The sequence below is a fragment of the Panulirus ornatus genome, chromosome 46, assembly GCF_036320965.1.
Source record: "Panulirus ornatus isolate Po-2019 chromosome 46, ASM3632096v1, whole genome shotgun sequence".
Taxonomy (NCBI): domain Eukaryota; kingdom Metazoa; phylum Arthropoda; class Malacostraca; order Decapoda; family Palinuridae; genus Panulirus; species Panulirus ornatus.
In genome coordinates, this window is record NC_092269.1 from 13,487,432 (window position 1) to 13,506,519 (window position 19,088).

The 19,088-nt window shown below is 40.4% G+C and overlaps 1 protein-coding gene across 2 annotated transcripts in view; it reads left to right on the forward strand.

Annotated features, from left to right (window-relative positions):
- LOC139763142 (uncharacterized) overlaps positions 1-19,088 on the forward strand; it is a 70,829-nt gene continuing 51,741 nt past the window's right edge. Inside the window, exons 1-3 of one of the 2 annotated variants that reach the window (XM_071688845.1) lie at positions 1-126; positions 16,050-16,240; positions 17,809-17,919. In XM_071688845.1, coding sequence (XP_071544946.1) covers positions 16,154-16,240; positions 17,809-17,919 — 198 coding nt within the window. In that variant the 5' untranslated portion in view covers positions 1-126; positions 16,050-16,153. Of the gene's footprint in view, positions 127-16,049; positions 16,241-17,808; positions 17,920-19,088 lie in introns of those variants that run through there. The other variant, XM_071688846.1, reaches the window with a different exon arrangement.

A 19,088-nucleotide genomic window follows, 5' to 3' on the forward strand; every position in this document is an offset into this window, starting at 1 on the left:
TGTTTAGTAATAACTTCGTACGTCAGGCAGAGGGTTGAAAACCAAAGGCATAAGACGCAAACTTACTGCAGTTTAGTGAAGGCCGCCTGGGACTACCGTGAGCAAACACATATTCCTCAACTGAAGGTAATAGGCGGTAGAGCCAAAGCAGTTGTTTACAAACACTATGTATACCATGTCTGACAGGCTTGTGGGAGATTACTATCTATGGTTGGCTTAGTGCATGGTGGGGTTCACATGCTATGGTTGGCTTAGTGCATGGTGGGGTTCACATGCTATGGTTGGCTTAGTGCCATGGTGGGGTTCACATGCTATGGGTGGCTTAGTATCATGTTGGGGTTCACTTGCTATGATTGGCTTAATAACATGGTGGGGTTTACTTACCATTGTTGGCCTAGTACCATAGTGACGTTCACTTGCTATGGTTGGCTTAGCATCATGGTGGGGATCACCTTCTATGGTTGGCTTAGTATTATGGTGTGGTTCACTTGCCATGGTTTGTTAGTGTAATGGTGGGTTTCACTCACTATGGTTGGCTTAGAACCAAGTGGGGTTCACTTGCTATGGTTGTCTTAATACCTTGGAGGGGTTCACTTGCTATGGTTGTCTTAATACCTTGGAGGGGTTCACTTGCTATGGTTGGCTTAGTGCAATAGTGGAGTTCACTTGTTATGGTTGTCTTAACATCATGACGGGGTTCATTTGCTATGGCTGGCTTAGCACCATGGCTGGATTCACTTGCTATGGCTGCCGTAATGCCATGGTGGGGTTTACGTGCTTTGGTTGGCTTAAGATCATGGTGGGTTCACTTGCTATGGCTGACTTAGCACCATAGTGGAGTTCACTGACCATGCGTGACTTAGTACCATGATGGGGTTCGATTGCTATGGTTGCCTTAGTAATATGATGAGGTTCCTTCGCTATGGCTGGCGTCTTACCATGGTGAGGTTCGCTTACTATGGCTAGCTTAGTACTATGGTGGAGATCACTTACCATGGCTGGCTTTGTAACATGGTGGGGATCACTTCTTATCGCTTGTTTAGTACCATGGTGGGGTTCACTTGCTATAGCAGGCTTAGTACTATGGTGGAGTTTACTTGCTATGGCTGGCTTATTACCATGGTGAGGTTCACCTGCTATAGTTGGCTTAGTATTATGGTGAGGTTCACTTGCTATGGTTGGCTTACTACTGAGGTTTACTTGCTATGGATGGCTTAATGCTATGGTGGGTTCACTTGTTACGGCTAGCTTAGTACAATAGTGGGGTTCACTTGCTATGGCTGGCTTAGTACAATAGTGGGGTTCACTTGCTATGGCTGGCTTAGTACAATAGTGGGGTTCACTTGCTATGGTTGGCTTCGTACCATCGTGGGGTTCACTTGCTATGGTTGGCTTCGTACCATCGTGGGGTTCACTTGCTATGGTTAGTGCCATGTTTAGGCTTATTTGTCTTGGTTGGCTCAGTACTATGGCGGATTAACTTGCAACTGTTGGTATAGCACCATTATGGGGTTCACTTACCATGGTTTGTATACTATGATATTCTAGTTCATTTACTACGGTTGAGTTTATGCCATAGCGGTGTCACTCACAATAGTTGGGTTTTTAGTATAGCTGGCTTGAAATACCATGGTTGGGTTAGAATCACGATTGAGTGCACTTCATTTCGTTACGTTATTACTATAGTGGAATTCGCTCACCATAGTGGGCTTAAAACCGCGACGAAGTTCATCATATCTTGTTGCGTATACATCGTGATGGGGTTCACTTACTACGGTAGTGTTACAAATTTGGTGAGGTTCACTTGCCATGGTAGGGTTACTACTATGCTGGGATTCAGTTGCCATAGTTACTTAGTACCATGATGGAGTCACTCGCCATTGTTGGGATAGTACCATGATGGTATGTGCTTAACATGATTAAGTTAGTATTATGGTGGAGTGCTCTTCCCATAGGTAGATAAGGAACTTGAAGGTGATGATGAGTGGCCGTGGTTGGGTCAGTACGACGGTTGGAGGGTACCATGGGAGCGTTCACTTGCTACGGTAGTTGTAGTAGCATCGTGGAGTTTGTTTGCTATGCTCTCTCTCTCTCTCTCTCTCTCTCTCTCTCTCTCTCTCTCTCTCTCTCTCTCTCTCTCTCTCTTTCTCTCAATATATATATATATATATATATATATATATATATATATATATATATATATATATATATATATATATATATATATATATATATATATATATATATATATTGAGCCTAGCGGTTAGCATGCCTGCCTCTTGCACAGGGGTCCCGGGTTCGATCCTGGCTGTTGGAGGTTTGTATGTTCTATGAAGGTGCGCGTTCATATGCACTTTATTCGTATTCATGTACCTCCGCGTTGTACAGTTAGGTTCGGTAAAACGCTATCAGCTGGCTATGTGCGTCTGTTCGGAAACAACCAGTATAGACCCCGTTGCTCACCATTGTGAGACGAAGGGTATTCGAGTACTTAATATTTCGAATAGTTGTTTCCTATTATACAGTCCCATAGCCTAGCGGTTAGCATGCCTGCCTCTTGCACAGGGGACCCGGGTTCGATCCTGGCTGTTGGAGGTTTGTATGATATATATATATATATATATAGGGAGGTGAATGCAAGAGTTTTGAAGAGAGGGGCGACTATGCAGTCTGTTGGGGATGAGAGGGCCTAGGAAGTGAATCAGTTGTTGTTCGCTGATGATACATCGCTGGTCGCTGATTCGGGTGAGAAACTGCAGAAGCTGGTGACTGAGTTTGGTAAAGTGTATGAAAGAAGAAAGCTGAGAGTAAATGTGAATAAGAGCAAGGTTATTAGGTACAGTAGGGTTGAGAGACAAGTCAATTGGGAAGTAAGTTTGAATGGAGAAAACTGGAGTAAGTGAAGTGTTTTAGATATCTGGGAGTGGATTTGGCAGTGGAAGGAACCATGGAAAGAGACGTGAGTCACAGGGTGCGGGAGGGGGCGAAGGTTCTGGGAGCGTTGAAAAATGTGTGGAAGGCGAGAACATTATCTCGGGAAGCGGGAACGGGTTGTTGAGGAAGTGGTTCCAACAATGTTTTTATGGTTGCGAGCGTGGGCTATGGATAGAGTTGTGCGCAGGAGGGTGGTGTGCTGGAAAGGGAGATGTTTGTGAGGACAATGTTGGATGTGAGGTGGTTTGATCGAGTAAGTAACGAAAGGGGTTTAAGAGAAGATGTTTTGGAAATAAAAAGAGGTGGTTTGAGAGAGCAGAAGAGGGTGTTTTGAAATGGTTTGGGACATGGAGAGAATGAGTGAGAAAGATTGACCAAGAGGATATTGTGTCGGAGGTGGAGGGAAAACGAGGAGAAAAGGGAGACCAAATTGGAGGTGGAAAGATTGGAGTGAAAAAATTTGGGGTGATCGGGGCCTGAACATGCAGGAGGGTGAAAGGGGGCAAGGAATAGAGTGAATTGGAGCGATGTGGTATACAGGGGGGGCGTGCTTGTAAATGGAGTGAATCAAGGATGTGAAGCGTCCGGGGGAAACCATGGAAAGCTGTGTAGGTATGTATATTTGCGTGTGTGGACGTGTGGATGTTCATGTGTATGGTGGGGAAAAGGTTGGGCCATTTCTTTCGTCTGTTTCCTTGCGCTTTCCTCGCAAACGCGGGAGACAGGAAAAAAAAGTTTAAAAAAAAAAAAAAAAAATATATATATATATATATTTTATATGGTATATTATATTTATTATATATATATAATATATATTTAGATAGATATTTAGGGATGATTTCAAAAACCCATATTAAACAGGGTTGCAGGGTTGATGACCAATAGGTTGCTGGCCGAAAAAACCCAACAACCAAGATAAAAAATAGTCACGTTGGGCCCTCCCCCATGGCTCACGCATTTCATCAACAAAACGTTACCCCTGCGCTTCCATAAGTAAAATTTTCATTCCTTCTGCCCAATCATGTATTAGGTATAAACTACTGATAATGTATGGAAAAGGGTACCATGTTTTTTTCAATACTTGATGGTTTATCGCGATGGGGTTTATAATACTTCGTACGTCAGGCAGAGGGTTGAAAACCCCAAAGGCTAAACGCAAATTTATGCATTTTAGTGAAGGCCGCCTGGGGCCACCGTGGCAAACACCCTTTTCCTCAAACTGAAGGGAAAAGGCGGTAGAGCCAAAGCAGTTGTTTACAAACCTATGTTATACCATGTTGGGCAGGCTTGTGGGAGATTACTATCTATGGTTGGCTTAGTGCATGGTGGGGTTCACATGCTATGGTTTTGGTTATTTCCCCTGGTGGGTTCACATGCTTTGGTTGGCTTAGTGCCATGGGGGGTTCACAGCTATGGTGGTTGGCTTTGTATCTTGGGTTTGGGGTTTTCAAGTGTTTTTTTGTTGGTTTTAAAAACATGGTGGGGTTTACTTTCCATTTTTTGGGCCCAAGGGAACCATTTGTACCATTTTTTAGGTTTGGCTTTTCATGCTTTGGTGGGTTAGTTTTGGTGGGGGTCACCGCCCTGGTTTGTTGGGTTTGTGGTTTTTTTTGGTTATTGTTTTTGGGGGTTCACTTGCCATGGTTTTGTTAAAATTTTTGGGGGTTAGTTGGGATTTGGGGGGTTTTACTTCCTATGGTTGGCTTAGCCAAGAGTGGGTTCACTTGTTTTGGTTGTCTTAAATCCTTGGGGGGGGGGTTCACTTCCCTAGGTTGGTTTTTTAATCCTTGGTGGGGTCATTTTTTGGGGGGCCCCAAGTCATTGGTTCCTGGGGCGTTGGTTTTTCGGTGGGTTAAATTTTTATTTTTTTGTGTCTTTGGGGGAGTACTTAAGGTTATTTTTTTTTTTTTTGGTTTTTTGGTTCTTAATATAGTTGGGTTAAATTTGCCTTGTTTAGGATGGGGGGTTTTACCCCAGCTGGTTCCCCTTTTGTTCTTTTCCCGAAATTGTTATATGGGGTTCCTTTTTGGTTGGTTCCTTAAATATTTGGGGGTTCACTTGCATTGGTGCTTAGGGGCATTTTAGCCCCCCCTTGGGTAAGGTGGGTTCTACCATGCGGGTTATCCTAGGGGGTTTGTTTGTTTTTGGGTTGTTTTGAAATTTTATGGGTTTTCCGGGCTTGTTTCCGGGGAGGTTTTTTCCCCCTTCATTGGCAGTTTTGACATTTTTTTTTAGGGGCGGGTACTTAAACATATGGTTTTGGTTTGGAAAATTGCTTGGGGGATAGTTTTTCGCTTGTTGTTTGTTACTTTGGTGGGGTTCCTTCTTTGCGGGCTTATTTTATTTTAGGGTTTTTGGTTTTTTTAAAGGGGGGGTGGTTTACTGGGGTACTTTTCCTTTTTTAATTTCCCTTGGTGGGGTTTTCACCCCTGCTTGCAGTTTTTAGTCCTTTGTTTAGTTTATTTTGGGGATTTTTGTTTTTAGGGTTTTGGTCCTGATATGGAGGTTTTATTGGGGGAGGTCCAATGTTTTGGGGGGGGTTCAAGGGTTACCTTGTAGGGGTTATTGGGGGGGGGGGGGGGGACTGGGGGGTAGGCATTTTTTCTTGGGGGGGTTTGGTTTGGGGGGGGGGATAGGGGTGGGGGGGGAGGGTTTGCTTGGGGGGGTCCCTGGGGGGGTCTTTCCTGGGGGGGTTTTCGGGGTTTTTAAAAGGGGGGTTTCACTTGCATTTAATTTGCCTTGTTTAGGCTTATTTGTCTTTGGGGGTTTGGGTTCTAGTACTATGGCGGATTAAAATTTGCAACTGTTGGTATAGCAACCCATAAAGGGTTCACTTACAAAGGTTTGTTACTATGATTTCTAAATTTCCCCTTTTACTACGGTTGGGTTTATGCCATAGGGGGGTTTTGTTTTTAAATCAAAATAGGGTTTGGGGTTTTTTTTGGGATATTTCTTGGGCTTTTTAAATACCATGGTTTTTGGGTTTTTAAATCACGGGTTGGGTGCTTCTCATTTCGTTTTTTCGTTAATACTTTTGTTGGAATTCGCTTCACCATAGTGGGCTTTTTTTTAAAAAACCGCGACGGAAAATTCATCATATCTTGTTTTCGGTTTTAAAATCGTTTATGGGGTTCACTTACTACGGTAGTGTTACAAAATTTTGGTGATGTTCAAATTGCCATGGTAGGGTGTTACTACTATGTGGGATTCAGTTTTTTCCATAGCTTATGTACCATGATGGTTGTTGCACTCCGCCATTGTTGGGATATAACCCTTTTATGGTATGTTTTTAATTTTATTAAGTTTTGGGTTTTTTTGGTGGGGGGTGCTCTTTTCCCCTAGGTTTAAAAAGGAACTTGAAGGTGATATGAGTGGCCTGGTTGGGGGTTTGGGGCATGTTTCGACGGTTGGAGGGTTTTCCAATTGGGGGAGCGTTTTTTACTTGCTTTCGGTAGTTGTAAATGAATGTGGAGTAGTTTGTTTTTTCTATTGTCTCTCTCTCTCTCTCTCTCCTCTCTCTCTCTCTCTCTCTCTCTCTCTCTCTCTCTCTCTTCTCTTCTTTCTTCAATATATATAATATTTATATATTTATTTATATATTTTATATATATATATATATATTATATATATATATATATTATATATATATATATATATATATATTGAGCTTGCGGTTAGCATGCCTGCCTCTTTCACAGGGGTCCCGGGTTGGGGTTTGATCCGGCTTTGGAGGTTTGTTATGTTCTATGAAGGTGCGCTTTCATATGCACTTTATTCGTATTCATGTACCTCCTCGCGGTTGGTACCCGTTAGGTTCGGGTTTTTTAAACCATCAGCTGGCTATGTGCCGTCTGTTCGGAAACAACCAGTTAGACCCGTTTTCTCACCATTGTGAGACGAAGGGTATTCGAGTACTTAATATTTCGAATAGTTGTTTCCTATTATACAGTCCCATAGCCTAGCGGTTAGCATGCCTGCCTCTTGCACAGGGGTCCCGGGTTCGATCCTGGCTGTTGGAGGTTTGTATGATATATATATATATATATATATATATATATATATAGGGAGGTGAATGCAAGAGTTTTGGAGAGAGGGGCGACTATGCAGTCTGTTGGGGATGAGAGGGCTTAGGAAGTGAATCAGTTGTTGTTCGCTGATGATACATCGCTGGTCGCTGATTCGGGTGAGAAACTGCAGAAGCTGGTGACTGAGTTTGGTAAAGTGTATAAAAGAAGAAAGCTAAGAGTAAATGTGAATGAGAGCAAGGTTGTTAGGTACAGTAGGGTTGAGAGACAAGTCAATTGGGAAGTAAGTTTGAATGGAGAAAAACTGGAGTAAGTGAAGTGTTTTAGATATCTGGGAGTGGATTTGGCAGTGGAAGGAACCATGGAAAGAGACGTGAGTCACAGGGTGCGGGAGGGGGCGAAGGTTCTGGGAGCGTTGAAAAATGTGTGGAAGGCGAGAACATTATCTCGGGAAGCAAAAATGTGTACATTTGAAGGAATAGTGGTTCCAACAATGTTATATAGTTGCGAGGCGTGGGCTATAGATAGGGTTGTGCGGAGAAGGGTGGATGTGTTGGAGATGAGATGTTTGAAGACGATATATAGTGTGAGGTGGTTTGATTGAGTAAGTAATGAAAGGGTAAGAGAGATGTGTGGTAAAAAAAAAAGAGTGTGGTTGAGATAGCAGAAGAGTATGCATTGAAATGGTTTGGTCACATTTAGAGAATAAGTGAGGTAAGATTGACAAAAAGGATATATGTGTCAGAGGTGGAGGGAACGAGGAGAAGTGGGAGACCAAATTGGAGGTGGAAAGATGGAGTGAAGAAGATTTTGAGTAATCGGGGCTTGAACATGCATGAGGGTGAAAGGCATGCAAGGAACAGAGTGAATTGGAACGATGTGGTATACCCGGATCGACGTGCTGTCAGTGGATTGATCCAGGGCATGTGAAGCGTCTGGGGTAAACCATGGAAAGTTCTGTGGGGCCTGGATGTGGAAAGGGAGCTGTGGTTTCGGTGCATTATTACATGACAGCTAGAGACTGAGTGTGAATGAATGTGGCCTTTGTTGTCCTTTCCTAGCGCTACCTCGCACACATGAGGGGGGAGGGGGTTGTTATTTCATGTGTGGCGAGGTGGCGATGGGAGTGAATAAAGGCAGACAGTATGAATTGTGTACTTGTGTATATATGTATACGACTATGTGTGTATATATGTATATGACTATGTGTATATATATATATATATATATATATATATATATATATATATATATATATATATATATATATATATATATATATATATATATATATATATATATACGTTGAGATGTATAGGTATGTATATTTGCGTGTGTGGACGTGTATGTATATACATGTGTATGTGAGTGGGTTGGGCCATTCTTTCGTCTGTTTCCTTGCGCTACCCCGCTAACACGGGAGAGAGCGACAAAGCAAAATAAATGAATAAATAAAATATATATATATCTGCGTTGTAAGTTAGGTTTGGTAAAATGCTGTCTGCTGCCTACGTGAGCCTGTTGGGAAATGACCGGTGTAGACCCCGTTGCTCACCAATGTGAGACGAAGGTTATTCGAGTACATAGAATTCGAATATTTATTTCCTATTAGCCAGGCCCATAGCCTAGCGGTAGAATTCCCGCCTGTTACACAGGGGTTCCTGGGTTCGATCCTGACTGTTGGAGGGTCGTATGTTTTATGAAGGTGCGCGTTCCTATGCACTTTGTTCGTATTATATACCTCCGCGTTGTACAGTTAGGTTCGGTAAAATGCTATCTGCTGGCTATGTGCACCTGTTGGGAAATGACCGGTGTAGACCCCGTTGCAAATGACATGGGAGATGTATAAATGAAAGAGGCAGGAGGTCAAGAGAAAGGTGCATTGGTGATAAAGAGGGCAAATGAGAGTTGGGGTGAGAGAGTATCATAAAATTTTAGGGAGAATGAAAAGATGTTTTGTAAGGAGGTAAATAAAGTGCGTGAGACAAGAGAACAAATGGGAATAACGGTGAAAGGCGCTAACGGGGAGGTGGTAACAAGTAGTGGTGATGTGAGAGAGATGGAGTGAATGTTTTGTAGGTTTGTTGAATGTGTTAGATGATACAGTGGCAGATATAGGGTGATTTGGTCGAGATGGTGTGCGAAGTGAGAGGGTTAGGGAGAAAGATTTGGTAAACAGAGGAAATGTAGTAAAAGCTTTGCGGAAGATGAAAGCCGGCAAGACAAACAGGTTTGGATGGTATTGCAGTGGAATATATTGAAAAAGGGGGTGACTATGTTGTTGACTGGTTGGTAAGGTTATTCAATATATGTATGACTCATGGTGAGGTGCCTGAGGATTGGCAAATTGTACAAAGACAAAGGCAAAGGGGATAAAGGTGAGTGCTCAAATTACAGACGTATAAGTTTGTTGAGTATTCCTGGTAAATTATATGGGAGGGTATTGATTGAGAGGGTGAAGGCATGTACAGAGCATCAGATTGGGGAAGAGCAGTGTGGTTTCAGAAGTGGTAGAGGATGTGTGGATCAGGTGTTTGCTTTGAGGAATGTATTTGGGAAATACTTAGAAAAGTAAATGGATTTGTATGTAGCATTTATGGATCTGGAAAAGGCATATGATAGAGTTGATATAGATGCTCTGTGGAAGGTATTAAGAATATATGGTGTGGGAGGCAAATTGTTAGAAGCAGTGAAAAGTTTTTATCGAGGATGTAAGGCATGTGAATGTCGGTTTGCGGCAGGGGTGTATGATGTCTCCATGGTTGTTTGATTTTTTATGGTTGGGGTTGTTAGAGAGGTGAATGCAAGAGTTTTGGAGAGAGGGGCAAGTATGTAGTCTGTCGAGAGAGAGCTTGGGAAGTGAGTCAGTTGTTGTTCGCTGATGATACATCGCTGGTGGTTGATTCATGTGAGAAACTGCAGAAGCTGGTGAATGAGTTTGGTAAAGTGTGTGAAAGAAAAAAGCTGAGAGTAAATGTGAATAAGAGCAAGGTTATTAGGTAGAGTAGGGTTGAAGGACAAGTCAATTAGGAGGTAAGGTTGAATGGAGAAAAACGGGAAGAATTGAAGTGTTTTAGATATCTGGGAAGGGATTTGGCAGCGGATGGAACCATGAAAGCGGACGTGAGTCCTAGGGTGGGGGAGGGGACGAAAGTTCTAGGAGCGTTGAATAATGTATGGAAGGCGAGAACGTTATCTTGGAAAGCAAAAATGGGTATGTTTGAAGGAACAGTGGTTCCAACAATATCATATGGTTGCGAGGCGTGGGCTATAGATAGAGTTGTGCGGAGTAGGGTGGATGTGTTGGAATGTGATGTTTGGGGTCAATATGAGGTGTGAGGTGGTTTGATCTAGTAATTAATGAAAAGGGTAAGAGAGGTGTGTGGTAATAAAAAGAGTGTGGTTGAGAGAGCAGAAGAGGGTGTTTTGAAATGGTTTGGTCACATGGAGAGAATGAGTGAGGAAAGATTGACAAAGAGGATATATGTCTCAGAGGTGGAGGGAACGAGGAGAAGTGGGAGATCAAATTGGATATGGAATGGTGGAGTGAAGAAGATTTTGAGCGATCGGAGCCTGAACATGCAGGAGGGTGAAAGTCATGTTTGATATATAAAAAGAATGTGAGAAAATGTAAAAGACATAATTTCAGAGGTTTACCGAAGATATATCTCGGTGGGTAAATCTTGTAATAGTTTTGAGTGAGACAGAGGTAACATAGAGCAACAAAGATACGCAGACCACACAGTCCTAAGATCCAAGAGCAGAAGAGGCTGCGCTGAAATGGTTTGGACACATGAAGGGAATGAGCGAGGAAAGATTGACAAAGTGGATATATGTGTCAGAAGTGGAGGGAACAAGGAGAAGCGAGGTCATCTAACCTTAACATACACACACACACACACACACACACACACACACACACACACACACACACACACACAAGAATGCAGTCCTCTTAAAAGCAATAGACGAAACATATAGCAAAGTAAAGGCTCTTCCCCTACCCTCCACTCCCTCGGCAACACGAAGGACGGAAAACAGGTAGAAAAAAAAATACGTTGCAGGATTGATATGCCTGAAGGAAATTTTTATAGAAAAGTCATAAGGTAGAATGAACATGGATACATAATATACCCCATCACGAACGACGTGCATCCCTTCATTGTTTGTTATGAAGACAATAGTAAAGATAAAGTTGAGCTGCCAGCCTCTCTACTTATCAAGTGTATATTATTTGTATATTATTCCTGATGTTGAATAATACAATAATTTTTTCTTACTCTCTCAAATCAGGCGACACGGGTTAAGCAATAATGGTATGTTACCAGAGCATGGCCAGGGAGAGATCGGTGGTTGAGAAGGTAGCATGATATACCCCTTCGTTATGATGGTTATTATGAATGATTAAATGAATCAAAACTAGAGAGGGACAGATAATGATCGACCATAATTTTGAGGATCATTTCTCTGAACAACATGTTTTGGGAAAATGTTCCACGCACTAGTAATGTGGAGAAGTGTTTTGCACAGTCCAGATTAATTCAGTGACCTCGAACTTTTATTCAGTTTTCTCTCGTTGGTAGTGCTGGCGCTAATGTAAACAAAGAAAATCGTCACGGACTTTGTTGAATCATTTGAGTATTCTAAAACATTGTCAACATACCTCAGAGACGCCCCTTGCTCAGACACAAGTTTAATTTTCGCAATCTATCCTTCTATGATTTGTTACTCGAGGAAGAAATCAATTTATTTGCTCTTCGCTACACTGCCTCGAATTCAAGATTATCTTTGCTTAAGTGGAAGGCTCAGAACTGCACAGTATATCGAGGTGGAGTCTAGCTAAGCTTAGGTATAGTAGCAATATCACATCCTTGCTTTTGTATAAAAAAAGTTTCTGTTAATCATTCTAACATCCCATTTGCTTTCTTGGCAGCTTCATTACAACGCTGGGAGAATTTGATGTTCATTTGGAGACAGTGACCCCTAGATCCTTCACCAAAGTGGATGTCATTTATCTTATGGCCCATCAATTCTTAACCGAAATCGTTAAGGTTTCCTACTTTTAACAGGTGACATTCGTTGATGTTAGATATCGTTTGCCATTTTCTATACCATCAGGGAATTTATCTAGATCATCTTGTAATCTTAGCCTATTCTCTTTAATCACCACGGCATCGCCAACCTCTAATCTGCAAATTCGAACTCTGATTTATTCAACCCTATATCAATATAGTTAATATGAATGATGAAAAGTATAGTAACGGGTAATGATCATCTTTCACCATTCATTACGACTGTCTGCCTCTATCACGTAACCAGGTTTCTATCCATTTTCCTATTTAACCAGTAATCCCCAGGGCCTGGACTTTATACATCAATTCAACGTGGGGTAGTTTATCCAATGCTCTCTGGAAGTCCAGGAATATAATATTCATTGACTTTGGTTTGAGGATATTGAAGTATTTATGATAATGTTCAAGGAGGTTTCTAAGGTATGATGTGTGTCTTCTAAAATCATACCGTGTCTTAGTGATCAGACTGTGTTGTTCCAAGTAGGCTTCGATTTCATCTATGATGATTATCATCGACCTCAGAAGTTTACATATAATTGACTGTAGGACTAATAGGACGGTATTTGCTATGCAATTTACGGCTTATCTTTTTGATTATAGGCATGACGTCTACCAGCCTCCAGTCCTGGGAACTATTCCATGCTGGAGAGATCTATTGAAAATGTAGGTTAACAGTTTGGCAATTTTGTGTTTGGCGTTTCTAAGTGTTCGTGGATAGAAAAAACCACGACCTGGACTTTTATATAATAGTGTTCAACTTTATCTGTTATAGTACTTCTCTATCTGTTATAGTACTTCTCTATCTGTTATAGTACTTCTCTATCTGCGACGGTAATATCTGTTATCCTGTGAGTGCTTTTTATCACAGCTTCAGAATTCGTGTCGCTGCTTTCTAGTTTAAAACAACAACAAAAAACATCGAGGTTGTTGATATACTCTTATCATCCACAATGGGTTCCCAAGCTTCGTTTACTAAGAGTTCTATCCCGTTCCTTATACATTTCTTGTAATTGTATATTTATAAAATCTTCCAGGATGTATACATATAACACTGGCTCTTGCAGTACTCACTTCGTACTTTCTCTCGTCTTGCTTTATAAGTGTATGCACGTCTTTCCTAACAATGTTATAGTATGCTGCAATATTGGAGTCACTTTCTTAAGTTTGTAGGGTTTATTTCTGCGCCGTATAGGTCTTGCGATTTCTGAGGAGTACAATTAAGGCTTGGTGTTGCCTTCATTGTTACTGTCGTGCATGGAAACGAAGGTGTCTTGTTGGTGCATAAACTGACGCTACAAACTGACCCAGAATTCCTCTCATCATGAACCAACAAGGGAGATACTTTAATTCGTCGCACAACCCATTAAAATCCGAACTTTTAGAATTGGGCTTGAAAATTAAAGTATAAAATTAAAGTTGAGTGTAACAGATTCACTTTCTGCACCGAGATAGTTTGCCAGTTGGTTTCTGGAAGTTTAAAATCCCCAAGAATGATCTAGTCTTTATCCCTTATTGCTCGTTGTAAACTCTCGTGCATGAATGTCAATATCTTCTGACTGACTAGGAAGTCTATAAACAACGTTTATATAAAGGTGGGAAATTTCCGTGTTAATCTGAACACCAAAGTGTTCAACAGTGGCAAATGTCTGAATTTCGGTGGGATTGAGGTAAGATTTCACATATAGTGCAGTTCCGCCCCCTCGACCGTCTCCGTCTCTTACAAATAATTTGCAGTCTGGCAAATTGTATCTCGTTAATCAGACAGATGTTCGTGTTCAAAATGTTTCTGTTAAACCAACGATATCAACGTTGTTAATGTTTACCACTAAATGGAATTCAACCATTTCTTTCGGGTGGATTTTATATTCCTGTAAAGTCTATTTTAATTTCATCGTGCGTTATCTTTGCGAGACTGATGGTATGATTTAATGACCTGCTGTTTCTAGACCAAGGGATGACGAGCCCCCATAACCCGTCCCCTGTCTTCGCTGGCAGAAAATAAAAGATGGACGTAGCGATGGGTAAAATTCCGGGTGAAGGTAAACTCTCAGAATTGACAAAATCTCAGACAACACTAATACAATAAACTTTAAAACAAGAATAAATAAAAACACTAGAATATTAATATGATCTATGAATCTAATCAGGCCATTTTTTCAAATGATAAATCTTAACAAAAGCAAGTCCAGCGTAATTGAACCAAAAAGTGGAAACCATCCAAAATACTTAAGATTGCGTACTGACTTTAATCGAATTTTAATGTCTAAGAAATGATTTGAAAAAGTTAAGTAAAGAGTCCAACATCCTACCTATGAAACTTGTAGACAATTTCCATGGTAAATATATCTTACCGAAACTAAGATTGGAAGAACAGGAGGTATTTGGAGCCCTCAAGAGTAAGACTAGAAGGCTTATCTCTGTGAGTTTATGATACTTTCATGATTAGGAGGTCTCGCTTACATGCACTCCTGCTTAGTACTGAAAGCATGGACGTAGGGTGATCATATACCACGAGTGGTTCCGAACAGCCGAGAAAGATTGATTAGGGATTTAAAACACCCATTAGCATCTAACGAATCTAAGTGTTCAGGTATCCGAATTATCACAGAACTATTTGATGTCTCTTAGTTTCACTAACATATGATGCCTCGAAGTTATCCGGCGTTTATTCATATATGAGAGATTCCTATAATTCTTTAGGAATAACATCTGTAAATCTACATCAATTTCTTATACAATCCATGGCCTCATATACTATTCATATTGAAATCTGTCGATAAAGTTCATTGATCTACTTTCAAAGTCTATTTCGCAAACTGGAACTATGTTGGCCAGTCCATGCAATTGGAAAGTGAACCACTGCTTTCGGAAGGGTTTCGACTTGAGGTCTAGTTTGAGTTAGTAGTTTGGTAACAGCCTTTCCTACATGCGCGTTTTCCATTGTATTGGCAGCCTTAGGAGAGGACAAGACTGATGTTTGTTTTTCTTAATATTTATATCCGATGAACTCAATACATTTTCTTTATTTGCATATTATATGAATAACTGTGCCATAACTGTAATGTACCATTTACATAGCATTATGTTGGGAGTTATGAACTAATCCATCACGAGATACTGAAGCTGGACATACAAGTAACTGTTATTAGTGTTTAGATTCAGAACAAATACATCTACAACATTGTTTTATGTAGGGGCCTTTCCCGTCTCAGATGAAAAAAAAAAATCAACCACAATTAGGGAATACAACAACATGCAATAAACAGCTTTATCCTTTCCCTATTAGTTTCTCGCTTTTAAATATCCTTGCGACGTTTGGAACAGTTAAATACCTTTGTTTAAATTTCTCTCCCACGTCGTGTTTAAATGGGCAATGAATTCATCTCCCAAACTCGAAATTTTAAAGGGATTTTATTTCTTCGGTGACATCTCTGTTGGTTAACACAAAGGTATAAAGGTTAAAGTATAGAGTATCACTGTCATTCGTGTGTAAAATTGTACAAAAACGAAAAAAAAAATAAAGAATTAAACCCAAAGAAAGAAAAACTTAAAAAACCCAAAAGAAACCTCAGAAAACCAGAACGTACGCCCGGAAATGTTAGCAAGGCACAAACAGACACCTTAGAAGATGACAACAATTCTGAGCCTCTGGTTTGTCGTAAAATGTTTTTAGTATTGAAAAGTGTGGGTGAATGGGATTTTGTGGCGTCCATGTGTCACTATCTGTGTTGTCTATCTTGCCTTCAGGTTTTGTTATTATGGACGGGAATCAAGGTGGATGTAGGAGCAAGTCTGGCTTCTTGGATGAGGTCTTTGTATATACTGTGTTCTTCACATAGACTGTGTAGTTATGCATTTTTCATGTCAAGCTGGATACCACGTATTATGGGATTAGAAGTCTGAGGGGTAACAGTATTTGTGGTGAATGGTGTATGTTTTTGTACCTTTAAGAGCATATGGTATATTTTCTGTGAAAAGTGTTAATCAAAATTTTGGTTTTGTCATATTTTTCACCCAGTCATAAAGCATCGCAAGGGCTGTGGCTACGTGGGTACTGACGTAGGTCATGCCGTGGAGGGATTGTGACAAGGGTACTCAGGCTCGAGGGACCGACCGTTGGTGATGATGGCAGGGTTGCGGGAGGCCGCTAGTGAGGACCTGCCGGACTTGCTGAAGAGACTGACCAACTGCCTCCCATACTCTAACAGTGTAAGTCATCCTTGCTTTGTTTCTATTTCTACATCTTTGAATATGCACAAAGAGTTATCTGCACGGCTATGACATTATCTCTAAGGCCAGTCTCTATAGGCTGGAATTGAATTTTGACCAATCGACACCGCTATTGTATAGGAACTAATAACAATTGAATTATCCTTGAAACGAGTCATGTTAATTTGTTTGCGTAATGCTATGTAGTGCTCTCATTTCGTTTCCACTAATAAGTCTTTAAGAATGGACGGAGGTTTGGGAAGGTGTTCACTCGTTTTTCATGTGTTATAAGGAGTCTTCTGCTTTAAGATACCATCGCGGATCAATACGACTTATAATGAAAAGTTTATACTTTTACTGTGATACATAAGTAATGTGTGTGATGACATTAAGCTTCTGTATTCCCTGGTTTACCGTGCCACTTATGTGTGAGATCTGTGGCATCACTGGATGTAATCTTGGCTGAGAATGAGCTGTACTGATTCACCAAGCTTTCACTTTATGAGTATTACTCTCGGGTGAACGAAGAACAGAGAAAGAATTATGAGTTACTGCACGATATGATTGCGAATCTGCATCCCACAATATGAAGCTCATAATACCACCATAACATTCGTGTTGAACCATTTAGGTGTAAACCATAAATCTTACATAAAGAGTTTCAGTGGTAATATATGAATCCCTTTTCTATCGATTTCTTCCTAACGAACTCACTGAAAACGAAGGAAATGTGTACAGATATGAAAATGTTATTGGAACAGTCGAACGGAAAACATTTTGATCTCACTGGATCCAGCGGAGGTTCTCGGGAAGAAAGATTTTAACATCTTCCTCATGAAGAAAAATGGATTAAGACATGATAAATGTATAAACTTATGCATATCGTTATATTCTAAATTGATTGCTAATCTTTGCATTAACAATATGTCATAGAAGTTTATACAGGGTTTTATCATTCTTATTGCTAGGGAAAGTCTGTTCACATTTGTATTTCATTAACTGTGACTTCAGTGGCTCTCTATCAATACGTGAGACAACAATAGAATTATGTTATCGAAATCATTCAGTTTTTTGAAAACTTATGTGAGACTTCCTTGAAGTGTTTTTCTTTTTTTTTTTTCTTTATGACTGTCCTATCTTGTCTCCATCTTTGTTTAATGGACGGTAGCCGGAACTGAACAGCTCACGTAAATGTACGCTGGCTTGGGCATCGTAGATTATTCTATTTTGCTCTTACGGTTTGTATTTCTTGCTATGAAACATACTTCCTCGGCTGCATTGGGTGTAGTTAGGAATGTTTAATGTTTAGCTCGTTATCAGTTATAACTTCAAAGACTTTCTCATTTTCTTTTTATTCAGTAATAACTTATCAGGCATTATATATTTTTCTTTAGTATTATATCACCAGTATGCTTTAAAATGAAAGAAAATAAATCACCATTTAGGATAAAGAAGGATATTTCTATAGTAAGATAGAGACATTAAGATGAATGATATAAATGAAATGTTTTCCCTGATTAAAGTAAAAGATGCCATTCCTCTAAGACCTGGTGTGCTTGGTGTTGCAGGTACACGGCGTGATAAAGATACGACTCAAGTACAACCTAGGCCATGGCAGGCGGGTCCTGATGGCTCCAGCGCCGTCCTCTCTCGTCCTCATCACACCCATGTGCTGCGGGGTGAGTACTGGATAAGCTCACTTCACTCATGTCCGCTGTTGTATGCAGTAGACTCGTCATCACCACAAACATGTTTCCTTGGTGAACTTTAATCTTACTCCGTACATGATAAGTTCCCTTACTCCGTACATGATAAGTTCCCTTACTCCGTACATGATAAGTTCCCTTACTCCGTACATGATAAGTTCCCTTACTCCGTACATGATAAGTTCCCTTACTCCGTACATGATAAGTTCCCTTACTCCGTACATGATAAGTTCCCTTACTCCGTACATGATAAGTTCCCTTACTCCGTACATGATAAGTTCCCTTACTCCGTACATGATAAGTTCCCTTTACAAGTGATATACAATATAATGTGTACTGAACTCCGTGGTGTTGCTGTTAGCATTCCTAGCACTGATGTATCTATTGAGCATCTGAGGTCGTGCCAGCAGAAGTTCGAATCCTGTTCCAGTGATCGGTGCACAGTCAACATAGTTGTTCATCTTCCCCTCGAGCCTGGTCGATAGATAAGTCACCTAGCTTCGTCTAAGAAGTTATATATATATATATATATATATATATATATATATATATATATATATATATATATATATATATATATATATATATATATATATATATATTTTTTTTTTTCATTCTTTTTTCATTATTTTGCTTTGTCGCTGTCTCCCGCGTTAGCGAGGTAACGCAAGGAAACACGAAAAAATGGCCCAACACACCCACATACACATGTATATACATACATGTCCACACACGCAAAAATACATACCTATACATCTCAACGTATACATATATATACACACACACACACACACACACACACACACACACACACACACACACACACACATATATATATATATATATATATATATATATATATATATATATATATATATATATATATATATATATATATATATATATTTTTTTTTTTTTTTTTTTTTATACCTCGTCGCTGTCTCCCGCGGTTGCGAGGTAGCGCAAGGAAACAGACGAAAGAAATGGCCCAACCCCCCCCATACACATGTACATACACACGTCCACACACGCAAATATACATACCTACACAGCTTTCCATGGTTTACCCCGGACGCTTCACATGCCTTGATACAATCCACTGACAGCACGTCAACCCCTGTATACCACATCGCTCCAATTCA